Here is a 16,966-nt window from a genome sequence, read left to right as displayed (position 1 = left end):
AAAGTCCCATCCTCAGGCCAGTGTTCCTCATCCCCCAGTGGATACTGTGGCCACGCAGTGGCACAAAAGAATTTCAAGCGACTTTTTAGAGCTAGAGGGTTGAACAGCTTCCAGTTATCAAGGATGCATCTCAAGGGCGTCTGCCGGGAAGTGGATTGGTTATTTCCCATCTGAAAGACAGTAATGACAGGAGAAAAGGAAAAGACCTCCTTTGATTTTTCATGGGTGGACTTCCTTAGGGGTGAGTCTGAAGCTTATCCTACCCAGAACTGTTGCAGCCTGAGAGCCAGGCGTCCCCGGGTCGGGATGCAGATCCCCAGGCAGGCTGAGGTGTGACAGCCTCCTAGAGGTCGAATCCCCGGGCAGGTCGAGGCGTGACGACCTCCCGAGAATTGGGTCCCTGGACAGGTCGAGGCATGACGACCTCCTGGGACCCCCGGACTGGAGTTTGAGCATCCCCAAGGTCTCCAGCATGACCAGTGCTGGGTAAAATTAAGGGGTTTGTAACTCATTGCTAGTTTGCCCACCATGGACGGGAATAGATGTGATGTAAGCTCATCCTACCTAGTACTGTTGCAGCCTGAGAGCCAGGTGTCCCTGGGTCGGGGTGCAGATCCCCAGGCAGGCTGAGGCATGACAGCCTTCTAGAGATCGAATCCCCGGGCAGGTGGAGGCATGACAGCCTCCCGAGAATTGGGTCCCTGGGCAAGTCGAGGCGTGACGACCTTCTGGGACCCCTGGGACTGGCGGATCGCCGAGCAGGTTGAGGCGTGACAACTTTTTGAGGACCAGATCCCTAGGCAGGTCAAGGTGTGATGACCTCCTGGGACCCCCGGACTGGAGTTGGGCATCCCCAAGATCTCCAATGTGACCAGTACTGGGTAGGATTAGGGGCTTGGACATTATAGAGTATTTCCCTCCCAAGGCCAGCTATTTTCTGGTTGTCTCTCCAGAAGATTGTAGAGGCAACCTTGTGGGTCTGGATGGGGCTCAGGAAAAGAGCATGAAACAGGAGGGAAGGGGGCAGAGCACAACCTTTGAAAGAATGACATAGCACAAGGGTATAATGTAAACCAATTAAAATCAGTTGGGTCCAAGATGACAAGTCAAATTCAAGTAAACCTTAATCCCCAATCTATAAGCCAACAGACACACCCAGAGGGGGCAGGACATCTCCAAGGCACTGTCAAAAGATGGAGGAGTGGATGGTTCCCCGAAGGCTGGGATGATCCTCTCACTCATTAGCATATGAATTCACCCCACTCGCAAAATGCGGCCTAGCCAGGCCGCATTTCTTGGCCTGTACCCTGTAGAGTGGGCGCCTCTCTCTGAATCTTAACAAGTCTACCTCTTACTTATCGCTTTGACTCTCAATGAATTTTTGCAATGAGACCTCAGAGCCTGAGCTTTATTAGGTACCCGAAGCCATTCTGGGTTTTGGTTGGGCTCAAGTCCTGGGAGAGGGCTGAAGGACAGGAGGAAAAAGCAGTAGGAAAAACGTGCCAGGGAATCCCCTTCATAGCCTGCCGGAAATTTTGCTAAATATCTGACCGATGCTCACAGTTTTATTGGTCTGATCCTTGGCACAGAGAAGAGAAAGGACAGAAGAACCCCCATCGGCTTGTGTAACAGCTACTGGGGCTCAGCAGATAGCGCCTTTGGGACATGCTGAGGAGTAGCCTCTCCAGAGTCCCTCAGTTGTGCCCCCTGCCTGTTTTTGGGAGGTTTGAGGAAACAAGAAATGAGAGATTGTAAAGGAATTAAGATTTCGTTAGGTATGTCCCTCAAGCCATAGGAGCAAGGACCTCCTACCTTAACCGGAGGTCTTCTGGAATCTGAGACTGGCCTGCGTGAGCTTTCTGCTGAATTCGTTTTTCACTGTCCTGGTTTCCAGCACAATGGGCCTTCCCCTGCGCTGGGTTTTCTTCCCGTTCGGCTTCTACTGCGGGAGCGTCGCTGAGTTGGGCTCCTGCTGTGCTTGGCCCCTTCCGCGTGGAGTTTGTTTCAGCCAGGTTAAACCCGAGTCACGGCACCATAGAGGTCATGTATGTTCCTCGGTTCTTTGTCTCGTCACAACAAAGATTGGAATGACGGACATGAAAGCCCCCTCGGAAGGTCCCAGCTCTCCGGTCTTGGATAGACCGTGTTATAGGTCTCAGGTCGCGAAACGACCGTGTTATGGCTCTTAGACAAACCAGTGCTACAGCTCAGGGTTACAGCTGTATTTTATTTAGAAGATAGCAGGAAAATCCATCTTCGAGGCGTGAGGGCACGTCGATCCAAAGACGGGAAGAGAAGAACGCCCCAGCACGCGGGAGAGAGAGCGAGCTAGCTTTGGCTCCTCTTTTTATATGTTTATGTCTCCCTGGGCCTTTCCCATGTAAATTGGGCCAGCCTGGAGTGTTGTTTGTTTTACCTGACGTCCTCACTCTGGTCCTCGGACCTTCTTTTGTTCTATTTTCACAAGCTTTTCCCTTCTTTGTCTTTTAGCCACCGCCATTTTGGACTCATTTCCCCTATTCTACCTACCTAATAGGTCTTTAGTCCATTTTGAGTTTATTTTTGTATATGGGGTGAGGAAATGCTCTTATTTGCTGTACAGACAGAAAAGTTGCTCAGTCATGTATGACTCTTTGCGACCCCGTGGACTATACAGTCCATGGAATTCTCCAGGCAAGAATACTGGAGTGCGTAGCCTTTCCCTTCTCCAGGGGATCTTCCCAACCCAGGGATCGAACCCAGGTCTCCCGCATTGCAGGTGGATTCTCTACCAACTGAGCTGTCAGGGAAGCCCATTGCCAAAGCCCTTGACAAAAGTTTTGCTCTGCATTACTCCTGGAGGCCTCAATCCTCAGGAAAGGGAGAAAGAGCCAATCATTTCCTCAAAAACATTCTCGAAAAACTAATCCGGGAAACTTCACAAGTTTGGGTAACCCTGTTACCTATTGCCCTCCTTAGCAGTAGAATAACTCCAAAGTATCCCTCGGATTGAGTCCATATACATTCTTTCTAACATCAGACCTCCTTATGGACAGGGAAGCCCTAGGGCTAGAGTATTATGTAACCAAACTCTCAGTGTTCTAACAGGCCATTAGGGAATTTGGCCCAGAAGCTAATCCTCCCAGCCCTCATTCAGCCATACTATATCAACTTGGGGATAGAGTCCTTAACAGAACTTGGAAGGACAGTTCTCCCAAGTCCCAGCTGGTTCCTATTTGAAAGGGACTTCTTCCAGTCTTCCTTTCCTCACCTACAGCCATCAAGGTTTCAGGAATCTCCAGCTGGATTCACCACTTTGAGGGGGGAGCCTTGGAAACTGCCCTCTGAAGACTCAGGCACTCCAACATCCTACACCTCTGAACCACTTGAAGACCTTAAATTCCTCTTCAAAAGGACCAAAGATAAGTAACAATCGAACTCTTTAAATAAATACATGATCAACTGCCCATGTTGTGCTGCTGATATCGTGATTGTCCTTTCTTTCTTCCAATCTTGTGCCCTCCTGTGGATGATCCTGTCTCACACCTGTGGTACCTAACCTTGGTTGTCTGGTCTTTCTGAGGCCTACACCCGGCATCATTCTTGACTAAATGCCCCTCAAACTCACCCTTGGGCTCCAGAATCACTGAGGACTGTGACTGAAGCCATGAAATAAAAGACACTTGCTTATTGGAAGAAAAGCTATGACAAACCTAGACAGTGTATTAAAAAGCAGAGACATCACTTTGCCAACAAAAGTTTGTATAGTCAAAGCTATGGTTACTCCATTAGTCAGGTACAGATGTGAGAGATGAAACATAAAGAAGGCTGAGTGCCGAACGCCTGATGCTTCTGAACTGTGGTGCTGGAGAAGACTCTTGAGAGTCCCATGTTCAGACCAATCAGTTCTAAAGGAAATCAACCCTGAATATTCACTGGAAGGATGCTGAAGCTGAAGCTCCAGTACTTTGGCCACCTGACATGAAGAGCCGACTCGCTGGAAAAGACCCTGATACTGGGGAAGATTGAGGGTAGGAGGAGAAAGGGGTGACAGAGGATGAGATGAGACGGTTGGATGGCATTGTTGACTCAATGGATGTGAGATGAGTTTGAGCAAACTCTGGGAGATAGTGAAGGACAGGGAAGCCTGGTGTGCTGCAGTCCATGGGGTCCCAAAGAGTTGGACACGACTGAGCGGCTGAACAACAACAAACTCACTCTCACTCTCACCTTACCCTTCCTCTGTTCCATCACACAAGCTAAACCCTCCCAACATTCCTTAGACCCAGAGGAGTATTTATAGACCTTAGCTACTGCCCACAACCCATCCTTCTACTGGCTATGCATCTCTGGAACTAGCCTTCAGACAGTATTACTCTGGCCAGTAGAAACTCAGTCTAGTGTCTCATCTTACCCAGATGCATAATTTGATCCTAGGACCACAAGCTTTAAGTTAGATCATGTGGAGTCTATCTTTCTTCAGGTCCTACGAGAATGCCTAAATTTTATTCCTGTCATTCTGTCAACCCCACAACCCGGAAGCATCCTAACGAACCTAACCGAGGCTCCCATATACCCCCTCTGTTTTCAGGGCGGTCACCCGTGGGGGTATTCTGTTGGTAACATCTCCACACCGTGCAACCATACTTTCATCCTGACTTTTCCCCCAGGGAGTAAACAACATTGGAACAGCACCAACCAAACTATCCAAGCAGCAGTTAAACACAAAAAAACTAGCCCTCTGAAATATCTCAGCTTTTTGGTTTTCAAAATACAGATGCCAGACAAACCCCTCTTTAATCATAGATACCGACAGTACTTTCATTTCTACAGGATGGGTCTCACTAAACATCTCCAGTCACCCCTCTCTTTTTGCACAATTACTGGTCTGGGGACAAAAAAAAAAAAAAACAAAAAAACCCACTTTTTAAAAGTCTATGCTGTTTCCAGCATCCACAGGGGCAAATTGGGACCCTCTGATCCATGTGGAGGTCGGCTGGGAGTCCCAGTAGCCAGTAACACCACCCCCCAATTACACTCCACGCCGACTCATATGGAGCCAGCTTACCCCCATCTCAAGGCCTCTTTTGCATGTGTGTGAGCTCAGCATACATGCGCCTGCCCCCACAGTGGAAAGGAAAATGTTCCCTGGGTTACATGCATGAAAATCTTTACCTGAAAATGTCTAATCATCTGAAGGCCTGCTAGCCCGTTTTTGTTTTTGTTTTTGTTTTCCCCAGAGCACACTGCCTTATTTCTGATTTCCACTTTGAGCTCCTTTCAGGAGGTGCTGAAGGTTAGCAGCTGCAGTGGCTATGATTTAAGTTTTTTAGAGGCAGCCAGCACGTGCCAGATTCCAGTTGGCAGGACCCCTTCATGGCCAAAAATTTGACCATGGTTGGGAGCATTTTATGACCATTTGTCCTATGGTGCTAGGAATGCTCATTTGCTGGTTTGGCAAAGATTCAGCTGATAGGCAAGTCAGTGTGCTGTTACTGGATTAGGCCATGAAAGTAGCAAAAGTTCTGGACCATACCTGTCTTACTAGTAATCTCTTATGGTCCAGGAAAATATTCCCTCTGTTGCTTCTTCCCATGTCTACACTCACATTATTACAATCAGCGATCTCATGTGTGTTGTTTAATCCCTGTGTTGTGCCCACTCTTTTGTGACCCTATAGACTGTAGCCCAGCAGAGGCTCCTCTGTCTATGGCATTTCCCAGGTGGGAATACTGGAATGGATTGATATTTCCTTCTCAGGGAACTTCCCAACCGAGAATCGAACCCTCGTCTCTTGCACTGGCAGGCAGATTCTTTACCACTGAGCCACCAGGGAGGCTATTGATTTCATATCGAACTATATATATATATACATCATCGTTTTATCAGAGGCTCAGTCACACACACTTGGTAGTGCAAGCAACAATTTTGTAAAACAGGCAGTGAAAAGAAAGGAGCTAGCAGTAGTAGTGTCAGAAGCAAGAATTTAAGAATTTTATTAGGTATAGTCCAGGATACCCTAGGTCATCTAACTTAGTCTGTTAAGTAACTATTCAGTTCAGTTCAGTTCAGTCGCTCAGTTGTGTCCGACTCTTGCGACCCCATGAATCGCAGCATGCCAGACCTCCCTGTCCATCACCATCTCCCAGAGTTCACTCAAACCCATGTCCATCGAGTCGGTGATGCCATCCAGCCATCTCATCGTCTGTTGTCCCCTTTTCCTCCTGCCCCAAATCCCTCCCAATATCAGAGTCTTTGCCAATGAGTCAACTCTTCGCATGAGGTGGCCAAAGTATTGGAGTTTCGGCTTTAGCATCAGTCCTTCCAAAGAACACCCAGGGCTAATCTCCTTTAGAATTGACTGCTTGGATCTCTTTGCAGTCCAAAGGACTCTCAAGAGTCTTCTCCATACCACAGTTCAAAAGCATCAATTCTTCGGCTTAAGTCACTATAGCCTGGTGTTAATCTCCTGGTTGTAAATCGTGAAGCATCTGCTTTTACCCGAAGGTTGATGATGAGGTTAGGCATTAGGGGGGAAAAAAAAAAAAAACCACGACTTAGAGTATCCCTTTAATAATGTAGTTAAATCTTGTTAACAGTATAACATAACAGCAAAGGACTGCCTGGGAAGTGAGTCTTAGTAGCACAGACCTTAATTAATAAAACTAGAATTTAATATTTAGTGAAACATAATTTTTTCTAAAATTATTCTCTTTTATTAAACATAGCCGACTAGTTTGTTCTAAAAATAAATTTGGTCCACTGACCATATAGGCTTTTTTTGTATTGACTCTGGCATAATTTTTCAGGAGTCTCAGACTAAATTCCCAAAGGCCTCTCAATGCCAAGAAGGTCATGCCAAAGGCCTGCCATCAGATTTTCCTCTTGTATCGGTCCCCCAAATATTTTGAGATATCTGTATTTTTTAGGAGACAGTCTTTTTATTTATTTGATGAGGTTTTTCAGAACCCAAGTGTCTCTAGTTTCTGGAGGGACAAGGCAGAGAGTAAAGGAAAATGTTTTAATTTTACCCACAGGTGTAAAATGCCAAATTGTTTTAAACCATAAGTAACTTGAGGATAAGAGCTTCTTTATATCTGGAAAAAAAAAACAAAAACAAAACCAAAAAAAACCCCACAAAGATTAGAAGCCAGTAAAATGTCAGACAAAAAGTCATGAAAGTTGCAACCATATTTAGCAGTTCATTTAATCCTCTGTAATTAATCTTTGTTCTGTCTATGGGGTCCCACAGAGTCGGACACGACTGAAGCGACTTAGCAGCAGCAGCAGCAGCAGCTGTTGCCCTTGCCTGATAATTGAGGATGAGAGTTTAAAGAAGTTTGTAAAGTTTTTGTTAAGGCTTGTGTGATGGTCCAGAGAAGTAGGGGCCTTGCTCACTGGCGATTATAGAAAGCATATCCCAAGTGGAAGACACATTGTTAACCGTTTTTTCTGCACCGTGAGGGCATTAACCCTGTGCAGGCAAAAAAAAGAAAAAACAACAACAACAACAACAATGAGGTTCGTCAGGGAGCGGGGAAAAGCCGAGCAGCTGTCTTAGATTTCCCATGGCCCCGACTCTTTGATTTACCCATTTTAAATTTCCTGACTTAGGAGTAGACTGTTGCCATGTTTTAAAGACATCAATACGGCCAAAGTCTTAATTTTTGTAGAAGCAGAATGAACTTTATCCACATGTGCCATAGTCTTCACAGACCATTGTGAAATAATGCTTATTTACTTTACCAAAGTAACAAAAGATTTTAAAAACAAATATAAATCACTTAAAGGTAAGGAAATTCACATAGTCTGTTATCAAAAGCCACATTCCAAGAAAGCTTTGTTCTCTTAGGAGAGAGAAAACCAAATTCCAGTCTGATACCAGGTTATATTCACTGTGGTACAGTAGTTATTCACTTAGTCAAAGTAACAAAAGATTTCAAAGGCAGTCAACATCTTAAGAAAACTTTACCATGCACCCTACTTTTTTCTTAAACAACCATGAACTGTTCTTTATATTAGCACTCTGTAGGTTGGTAAACAGAAATCACCCAGAGCTCTTCATTTTCTTTTCATTTTCTTTCCTTAAAAGTTTCTTCACGTAAAGTAACTTTCCCTGTTGACAAATTTGCAATAGATGTAAGAAGAATGTTATACTTATTGTTGATGATTCTTAAGACCTGTCCATATTAATTAGATTAGCAAACATTAATACCAGGTATTAATTTAATATTGAATATTTCCCAGTTCATGTGAACCTAAAATTCATTCAGCTTAATTTCTCTGTATTTAGAATTGTTTGATTTGTAAGCACTTTTCTTTAGGCCCGTTAAATTAGAACTCATTTACAAAATAACCTCAGCAATAGGATTCAAAGACAAAGACGCACACTGAGACATAGATTACTCCACACGGAAAGAGAGCTCATAGTTTTCCACTTGAGATTTAAAATGTCTCTTTGCCCTTGTATTTTCTTCCTTGGCTTGAAGTTCTACTAATTTGTCCAAGACTGAAGTCTCAGGCAGTGTGGGCCGTGTATGTCAAGGATGTGATAACAGTTAACTTCAGGTTTTTTCCTAGGCATGTTTCTCAAGGTCAGGAGTCTGAAAGAAGTATTGTAACAAGCTAGCCTTCTCCAATTGCACATGCAAAAAGAACCGGTTTTGTAATTTCAAAAAGGTTTCATTTTGACCAGTTTTCTCCAGAGTCTGAAGAATATCATGACCAGTCTTTCTGCGTCATAGCCTCATAGCTAAAATTTAAATCAGAAAGTGCTCAGATTGGTTCTGATGACAGGTGCAGACTGACTGATAAAATGTTGTCCCCGGAGAGGTTGACCTTCTGGGGAGGTGGGGTCTTTGTTTGATCAGAAGAATCGGAAGGAGTAAGAAAACTTGCAGGAGTGGGGGAAGCTTGGTTTCCCTTCCTTCCTCACCACACGCCCTGAGAGGTAGGAGAAGTTAGAAGGAGACTTTTTTAGAACGTTCAGAGAGTTCTTTCAGGCTTCTGATTACAGACAGAGTAGGGGATGGGGAGATAAGGCAGCCACAGAAAGACACATACAACATGAGTCTTTCAGATTTGGATTCTGACTTCCCGCCATGAAGGAGTTTAGTGTGCCATTAAGAGGCCATTTTTCTCTGGTCCCTCAATTTGTGTTGGAGCTAGGAAAAGAAAATGAGCCTTTTCTTTTTGAGGTTTTCAGCATCAAATTTTTTTCCAGTTCCCTAGAATGTAGCTGAGAGGTGAGTCTGAGGGACTCTCCCTCCCTCTCCAAAACCCATTCTTAGCCTATATGCCATAGAATGGGGGTGCTGAGAGTCACCAGCCATAGAAAGGAATCCCTTTTGTCCCAGGGAGCCCTCCCTGAAACTGAGACACCATGTGACTAATGGCACAAATGGTCGATCACCCCAACAATCGGGTCAGACAGTGAGAGGTAGCGCCTGAGCATGCAGCTAGGGCACAAAGTGTGAGGCTAGACACCATGCGACTCGGGCAGGAAAAGATAGGAGAGAAAGGGACTACCGGAACCAACCTGGGGACTCACCCTTTGGCAATTCCCTGAAACATGGAGGCACTTTTTAGAATGACTCAGAGGCAACTCCCAGACTCCTGTGAATCAATCCAGACCAAGGGAGGAAAAGTGAAAGTAACAGGGAAGACAGGCTGAGGGATCTGCTTTGTGGCTCTGCCGGGAAGGCAGCAGTCAGGGGTGAATGGGCTCAGTGCTTTGCTTGAACCCATGTGTGCCTGACATTGCACAGAAACTGTCTTGGTGGGGGCAGATGTCCTAGTAGCCTTGTCCATTCTGTGACCCCCTATCCTGTCATGGGAGTATTCAGTGGCAGGTGCACTAATGGCTTTTAAGTGCCTGACCTGTGCTTGCAATTTTAATTGGCCTGGTCCTCAGCTTAGGGGAGAATGGGGAAAGGAGGAAAGGAGGGCCCTCACCCTTTTGGGTGGCAGTTACTGGGGCATAGTGGACTTTGGGGCCTTTGGAACATGCCAGAGAGTACCCCTGGCCAGAGTTCCTCAATTGCTTCCACAGACACTGGCCTGTTCACAAGGGGTTTGAAGAAAAAGAAATGAGAGAAGAAAGGAGAGCAGGGGAAAACCCCCCTGAGAATCCCCATATGGGCCACTCAATGTTGTGATCTGTGCCTGGGTTGGAAAAGAATTTCCAAATACAGAGTATTTTAGAAAGGAATGAGTTCATTAAGAAAAAGAGCAGAGAAAATGAGGGTGCTGCAAGCACACGGGGTGACCTCCTGACAGACCAGGGAAAGTTAACGCTTTTCGTGGGTTAGTAGCCAATTGTTATAGTCTCAAGACACGGAAAATTCCTGCCAGAAGGGTAGCATTAGATAATTGCTTAGGATGGGTATTTTTGTGTATTCTGGGGTTAGGGAGCTGGCCGGTTTACATCAGGGGAGCTCTCGCAAAGCTTGCTATGTGGCTCGGTCACGTCCCGATGCCCATGGCGCAGGGCTCCACGCCTGTGGAACCTATCGCGTTCCACATAGAGCAGTAATCAACACAGCATGAAAAAGTTATCCTTCAATAAAAAGAAAACAAGGAGAAAAATTTGGACAAATGAAAATGTCACAGGGTGACTATCTTGTTGATTCTCTACTGCTACATCCATCCTCTTCCCTTAGGTAGTTACCCTCATCTGAACTTTATATTTATAGAAACGGATTTGCCCCGAGGACTGAGACATTTAAATACCATGAATATAACATATATCACTTATGAGACCCGCTTCTAAGAATCTCTTATGAGCAATTGCTTCCTGTCTCGTTTTGTGTAAATTTTGTATCTGTACATACAAAAGGCACTCAGTTACACCTGTACTTTATAAACAGGTTGTGCTTAGGCAATTCCTATGATTTTAGTATGAGATGCTACGACATTAATACCTGGGGGCCACAGTAGTGACAGAGCAGTGATCAATGGCTCCTTGTGTATTGGTTTTAAATTAAAGATAGCACATGCCAAAGTCCTTGTACTTTGAATGCTTCTGTTTTAGCACAACCCAAGAGAACAATGAGAATGATAGGCACAGCATGTATTAAGTGCATAACATGTTCCAGGCCCCTCTTAGGTCCCTTCTTTGGACCATCACAAAACTCCAGAAAGGTACATTTCATCTTTCAGTGTAAAATGTCATATATAACCTTGATCCTCTTAAAGCCTATGACTTTGAGCAAGATCATACGTAGCAGAGTATTGAACTGCTGTTGATATTCACATGCCTGTAACACGGAATTTTTTATCTTCCTACAGCATCAGTTAAGGTATCTTTTATGCTATCGTCAAGTTAGGTTTATTTAACGCTAGCAAAAGCATGAACTGGTAACAAAAACCTAGTACATAATCAACTAAGCAAAACGCTAATAAACTACTAAACACGTGCATACCAGTTCTAACAAGGTGTGCTACAGGCACATCCATGAAACATTAGTAACCACAACATAAATAAGTACAGGTCCTCTTGTTGGTTGGAATCTAACAGTTCCCATTATCATTGAGAGGAGTAATAAGACTAAGACCAGATATAAAATATTAAATGCATTTAACCACACAGACTCCTTTTAAATTGCCAAGTCATTTTAGTTGAAGACAACAATTTGGGAATTAGCAGTGTGATTATTGATCATTTCTCCCAGTAAGTGCCAATGTGATTTTCTCCATTTTGTGAACTCCAGTTTTATTTACTTGGATTCAAGGGATTAATTCTCAACATTTTCATCTTCCTCTTCAAGGATATCTTTTACATAGTAAGTGGCGCCTATAAATGCTGCAAAGAAAAGAAGGCAAAGGCGAAGAAGCAGCAGAGCTAATGCTCTGTTTAGACTCAGCCTTAGACTGGCTCGAATGCCTAGTTCTCTGTCAGGTGGAGGGCCACTATCTACGCTGCCACCTGGTCCTCTCTCAGTACAATTTGGTGGTTTCCAACCTTGCTGACAGTGACAATGTTTCCGGTTGTTGCACACCCCTCTGTAATTGCATTTCTTGACATCGCAGTCAAAACCCAGGTCTTGAAAAAAAGTACAGTTTTGGTCCTTACAGTACGCTCCTGGGCCACATGTTGCACCATCCACTACAAGCCCCATTTCTGGCACATCTGTCCCGAAGTGGGCATCATACCCAAAGCAGGTTTGCGGTGTAACATCATGTACTATTATTTGATGAAAAGTAGTGTGCTCCCCACCACCTGGAATTTCCTTCACGTCGCTGCAGTGCAGCATTCCACACAGAACATCATCCTGTTCACATGCAACAGGTTTTCCTCCTCCTCGAGTCAACTTCACACCACAGTTTCCAAATCGGTCACCCCTGACATTTAATACCTCGTAGCATGATGACGCAGCCTGTCTTATGTTATAGCCAAAGAGGGCTTGACACTGTAAATCACGATCACTACAATTTCCCCTCACACAAACAGCTGATGGTGAACACGGGGTTCCATCCTGGATATAAGTGTCATCTGGACAATCATGTGTCTTCCCGTTACAGTATTCTGGTAGATCACAAATACCAAGAGTATCTCTGCAAATATATCCAGGATAAGCATATTTACAGTTTCTGCAACAACCTCCATAATCACAATCACTACCAAGGCTGAGGGCACAATTGGAATTGCAACATCGATCCTGAGTACAGTCTTTTAAGGTGCCACAGTCACATTCTTCATTGGGATCTATCTTCTTGTCACCACATCGTCTTGCTATATAAGGAAAATTATCGTATGGTACATATGGAACACTCAAACAAGGATCCCACATATGTAACCGTCGGTGAATTCTCTCAAAAGTGCAATTGCTCATCATATCTAGAAGACCAGGGTTAGAATTCATGAGACAGTGTTGTCTCCGAAAACACTGACAACCTGGAACATCATGACGACAACCCAATACATGACCTATCGAATGTGCTCCAATAATTGCAGTTAAAAATAGGTGGTATCTTGGAGCAAATACATATGATACTCCCCAGTTGGGATTGCATACTCCTTCAAAGCTGCTAGCATAGGAGGCCCCAGCAATTTTATGTCCTGTTACAAGCAACGAAGTATCATGAGGAATTTGTTCATACCATCCATATAATTTATATAAACCAAAATGAGTTACTGCCGTATTAACATTTTCATATCTATGCAAATTCATCCTATCTTTGCCATCCCATATGCATAAAACACGTATCAAAACCTGAAGTTGACCCTGGTAATAAATGCTATGTATTATGTTATTCAAAATCACCATATTCTCTATTATATGTGTCATATTAATGTCCTGAATATATAATGAGTGAGAAACTGTGTAGTGAACTTTTAAGGCTTTCCTGTGTGGCCACCACAGATACACAGGGCCTGCTCTAGGCATTTCAGAAATTATTGCCTCCTCATACTCCTGATTTGTATCTTTCTCTTCAGCCTCACATTTCTCATCCTCTGCTGCTGTTTTCTGTGTCACAAGCTGAGAAATCAGATGCTCAAATTTGGAAGAAGCCTCCAGTGGTTTGATTTCGTAAGTGAAGTCGTCCAGCTGCAGCATGCCATGCAGACCCCCATGGCAGGTGTCCAGGGTGCCCATGGACCCAGGAACCCCTTCGATGTAGCTAAAGTAGTAGCAGTCTCGGGGGATATAAGGGTAGTTCTCCTGCATGGCACCTTGGTCGTTATCGGTGATAACAGGAAAATGTCTGGGCAGCAAGTTCTTCTTGACTCTCAAGTGAACCACGTGTCTTTGGCCGCTGAAGCGAATCTTGTAGGAGAGCTGGCCTTGTCTCTCAATTCCACTCACTCTGTGGGACACCTTCCTGGGAATCACAATTTCAGAAGAAGTGAAGCGCCATCCTGGGGGGTCATGGGAATAGCAGGTTGGAAACAGGAATAGCCAGAGCAGAGGCAGCCAGAGATCACCTCTCAGGTGGGCCTGGGTGCAGGCACGCCCCATGAGTGAGGAAGTGTGTGACCAAAGAAAATGCACTGCGGTGGGAGGCAGGCAAGACTATCCCTGGAGCAGCAACTTTTAGACAGCAGGCTAGTCCTGAGGAGAGCAGAGACAGACTGGAGGCTGGGCAGCCCCAGAGGTGGGGGAGGGAGGGGAAGCTCTTACATAACAATGTGTCCTCATGAGGGGGAGGGGCTGTGCCAAGTGGTCCTAGGGGTCCTAACACAGGGGTGTTAGGGAAGACAAAACATGGCAGAAATGAGGAAAACAGAGTGCATATCTGGGCTGAGTGGTTCCATGGTCCTTTGGAAAAGTCACAGGGGGAGGATCAGGGGGTTTGGTGCAAATTTGAGACAGTGATTGACTTTTTGCCCTCAAACCAAAATGAGACAAGGCTTCAATTTGTAATGAAAATACGAAATGGAGAAGAGAGTGGAAGCTTCTTTCAGTCAGACTTTTGAGGAGAGAATCAAATTCTTTCATACTTTACAAACGTGGGATGTGTTGGGGGTGATGAGTGGAACAAAACAATAGTGTCATGAGTAGAAATGTTAGGGTGGATAATAGTTCCTTATAAAGTTAAAATTATGCCGGCCCTGTGTCTTGGTGATTCTAGCCATAGGAAGTTACCACAATGATTCTATATACATAACAGCATTATGCTTGAATTTATTCCACAGACTGGAAACAAGCAAACAGTACTGGACAGATGAATGGCAGACACACGGGGCTATTCGTTCAGTGGGAAAATCCTCAGTAAATCTGAACGAGTTTCTGGTATGTGTACGATCGTGGATGTATCTCATAGATAATATGAGAACAGAAAGAAAGCAGAGCAAAGAAGCTTTACATAGGACTCCCTTTGTACGACATTCTGGAATCAGATCAGATCAGTCGCTCAGTCGTGTCCAGCTCTTTGCGAACCCATGAATCGCAGCATGCCAGGCCTCCCTGTCCATCACCAACTCCCGGAGTTCACTCAGACTCACGTCCATCGAGTCAATGATGCCATCCAGCCATCTCATCCTCTGTCGTCCCCTTCTCCTCTTGCCCCCAATCCGTCCCAGCATCAGAGTCTTTTCCAATGAGTCAACTCTTCGCACGAGGTGGCCAAAGTTCTGGAGTTTCAGCTTCAGCATCATTCCTTCCAAAGAAATCCCAGGACTGATCTCCTTCAGAATGGACTGGTTGGATCTCCTTGCAGTCCAAGGGACTCTCGAGAGTCTTCTCCAACACCACAGTTCAAAAGCATCAATTCTTCGGCGCTTAGCCTTCTTCACAGTCCAACTCTCACATCCATACATGACCACAGGAAAAACCATAGCCTTGACTAGCCAAAACTTTGTTGGCAAAGTAATGTCTCTGCTTTTGAACGTGGTATCTGGGTTGGTCATAACTTTCCTTCCAAGGAGTAAGCGTCTTTTAATTTCATGGCTGCAGTCACCATCTGCAGTGATTTTGGAGCCCAGAAAAATAAAGTCTGACACTGTTTCCACTGTTTCCCCATCTATTTCCCATGAAGTGGTGGGACCGGATGCCATGATCTTCGTTTTCTGAATGTTGAGCTTTAAGCCAACTTTTTTACTCTCCACTTTCACTTTCATCAACAGGCTTTTGAGTTCCTCTTCACTTTCTGCCATAAGGGTGGTGTCATTTGCATATGTGAGGTTATTGATGTTTCTCCCAGCAATCTTGATTCCAGTTTGTGTTTCTTCCAGTCCAGCGTTTCTCATGATGTACTCTGCATATAAGTTAAATAAACAGGGTGACAATATACAGCCTTGACGAACTCCTTTTCCTATTTGGAGCCAGTCTGTTGTTCCATGTCCAGTTCTAACTGTTGCTTCCTGACCTGCATACAAATTTTTTAAATGGCAGATCAGGTGGTCTGATATTCCCATCTCTTTCAGAATTTTCCACAGTTTATTGTGATCCACACAGTCAAAGGCTTTGGCATAGTCAATAAAGCAGAAATAGATGTTTTTCTGGAACTCTCTTGCTTTTTCGATGATCCAGTGGATGTTGGCAATTTGATCTCTGGTTCCTCTGCCTTTTCTAAAACCAACTTGAACATCAGGAAGTTCACGGTTCACATATTGCTGAAGCCTGGCTTGGAGAATTTTGAGCATTACTTTACTAGCGTGTGAGATGAGTGCAGTTGTGCGGTAGTTTGAGCATTCTTTGGCATTGCCTTTCTTTGGGATTGGAATGAAAACTGACCGTTTCCAGTCCTGTGGCCACTGCTGAGTTTTCCAAATTTGCTGGCATATTGAGTGCAGCACTTTCACAGCATCATCTTTCAGGATTTGGAATAGCTCCACTGGAATTCCATCACCTCCACTACCTTTGTTCGTAGTGATGCTTTCTAAGGCCCACTTGACTTCACATTCCAGGATGTCTGGCTCTAGGTCAGTGATCACACCATCGTGATTATCTGGGTCATAAAGATCTTTTTGTACACTTCTTCTGTGTATTCTTGCCATCTCTTCTTAATATCTTCTGCTTCTGTTAGGTCCGTACCATTTCTGTCCTTTATTGTGCCCATCTTTGCATGGAATGTTCCCTTGGTATCTCTAATTTTCTTGAAGAAATCCCTAGTCTTTCCCATTCTGTTGTTTTCCTCTATTTCTTTGCATTGATCGCTGAAGAAGGCTTTCTTATCTCTTCTTGCTATTCTTTGGAACTCTGCATTCAGATGTTTATATCTTTCCTTTTCTCCTTTGCTTTTTGCTTCTCTTCTTTTCACAGCTATTTGTAAGGCCTCCCCAGACAGCCATTTTGTTTTTTGCATTTCTATGGGAACGGTCTTGATCCCTGTCTCCTGTACAATGTCACGAATCTCATTCCATAGTTCATCAGGCACTCTATCTATCAGATCTAGGCCCTTAAATCTATTTCTAACTTCCACTGTATAATCATAAGGGATTTGATTTAGGTCATACCTGAATGGTCTAGTGGTTTTCACTACTTTCTTCAATTTCAGTCTGAATTTGGCAATAAGAAGTTCATGGTCTGAGCCACAGTCAGCT

The 16,966-nt window shown here is 44.5% G+C and overlaps 1 protein-coding gene across 1 annotated transcript; it reads right to left on the bottom strand.

Annotated features, from left to right (window-relative positions):
* Positions 1-11,574: 11,574 nt before the first annotated feature.
* On the bottom strand, positions 11,575-14,089 carry LOC147364090 (disintegrin and metalloproteinase domain-containing protein 20-like). The gene has a single exon (XM_086319996.1). It carries the CDS (start codon positions 13,938-13,940, stop codon positions 11,715-11,717), a length of 2,226 nt encoding a protein of 741 aa, XP_086176122.1. The 5' UTR covers positions 13,941-14,089; the 3' UTR covers positions 11,575-11,714.
* Positions 14,090-16,966: the final 2,877 nt, after the last annotated feature.

Source organism: Bos grunniens, chromosome 10 (assembly GCF_055505025.1).
Source record: "Bos grunniens cultivar Pamir isolate PY7600 chromosome 10, Bosgru_T2T1.0, whole genome shotgun sequence".
In the NCBI taxonomy this organism is placed as follows: domain Eukaryota; kingdom Metazoa; phylum Chordata; class Mammalia; order Artiodactyla; family Bovidae; genus Bos; species Bos grunniens.
This window is presented reverse-complemented; position numbering and strand designations above follow the sequence as displayed.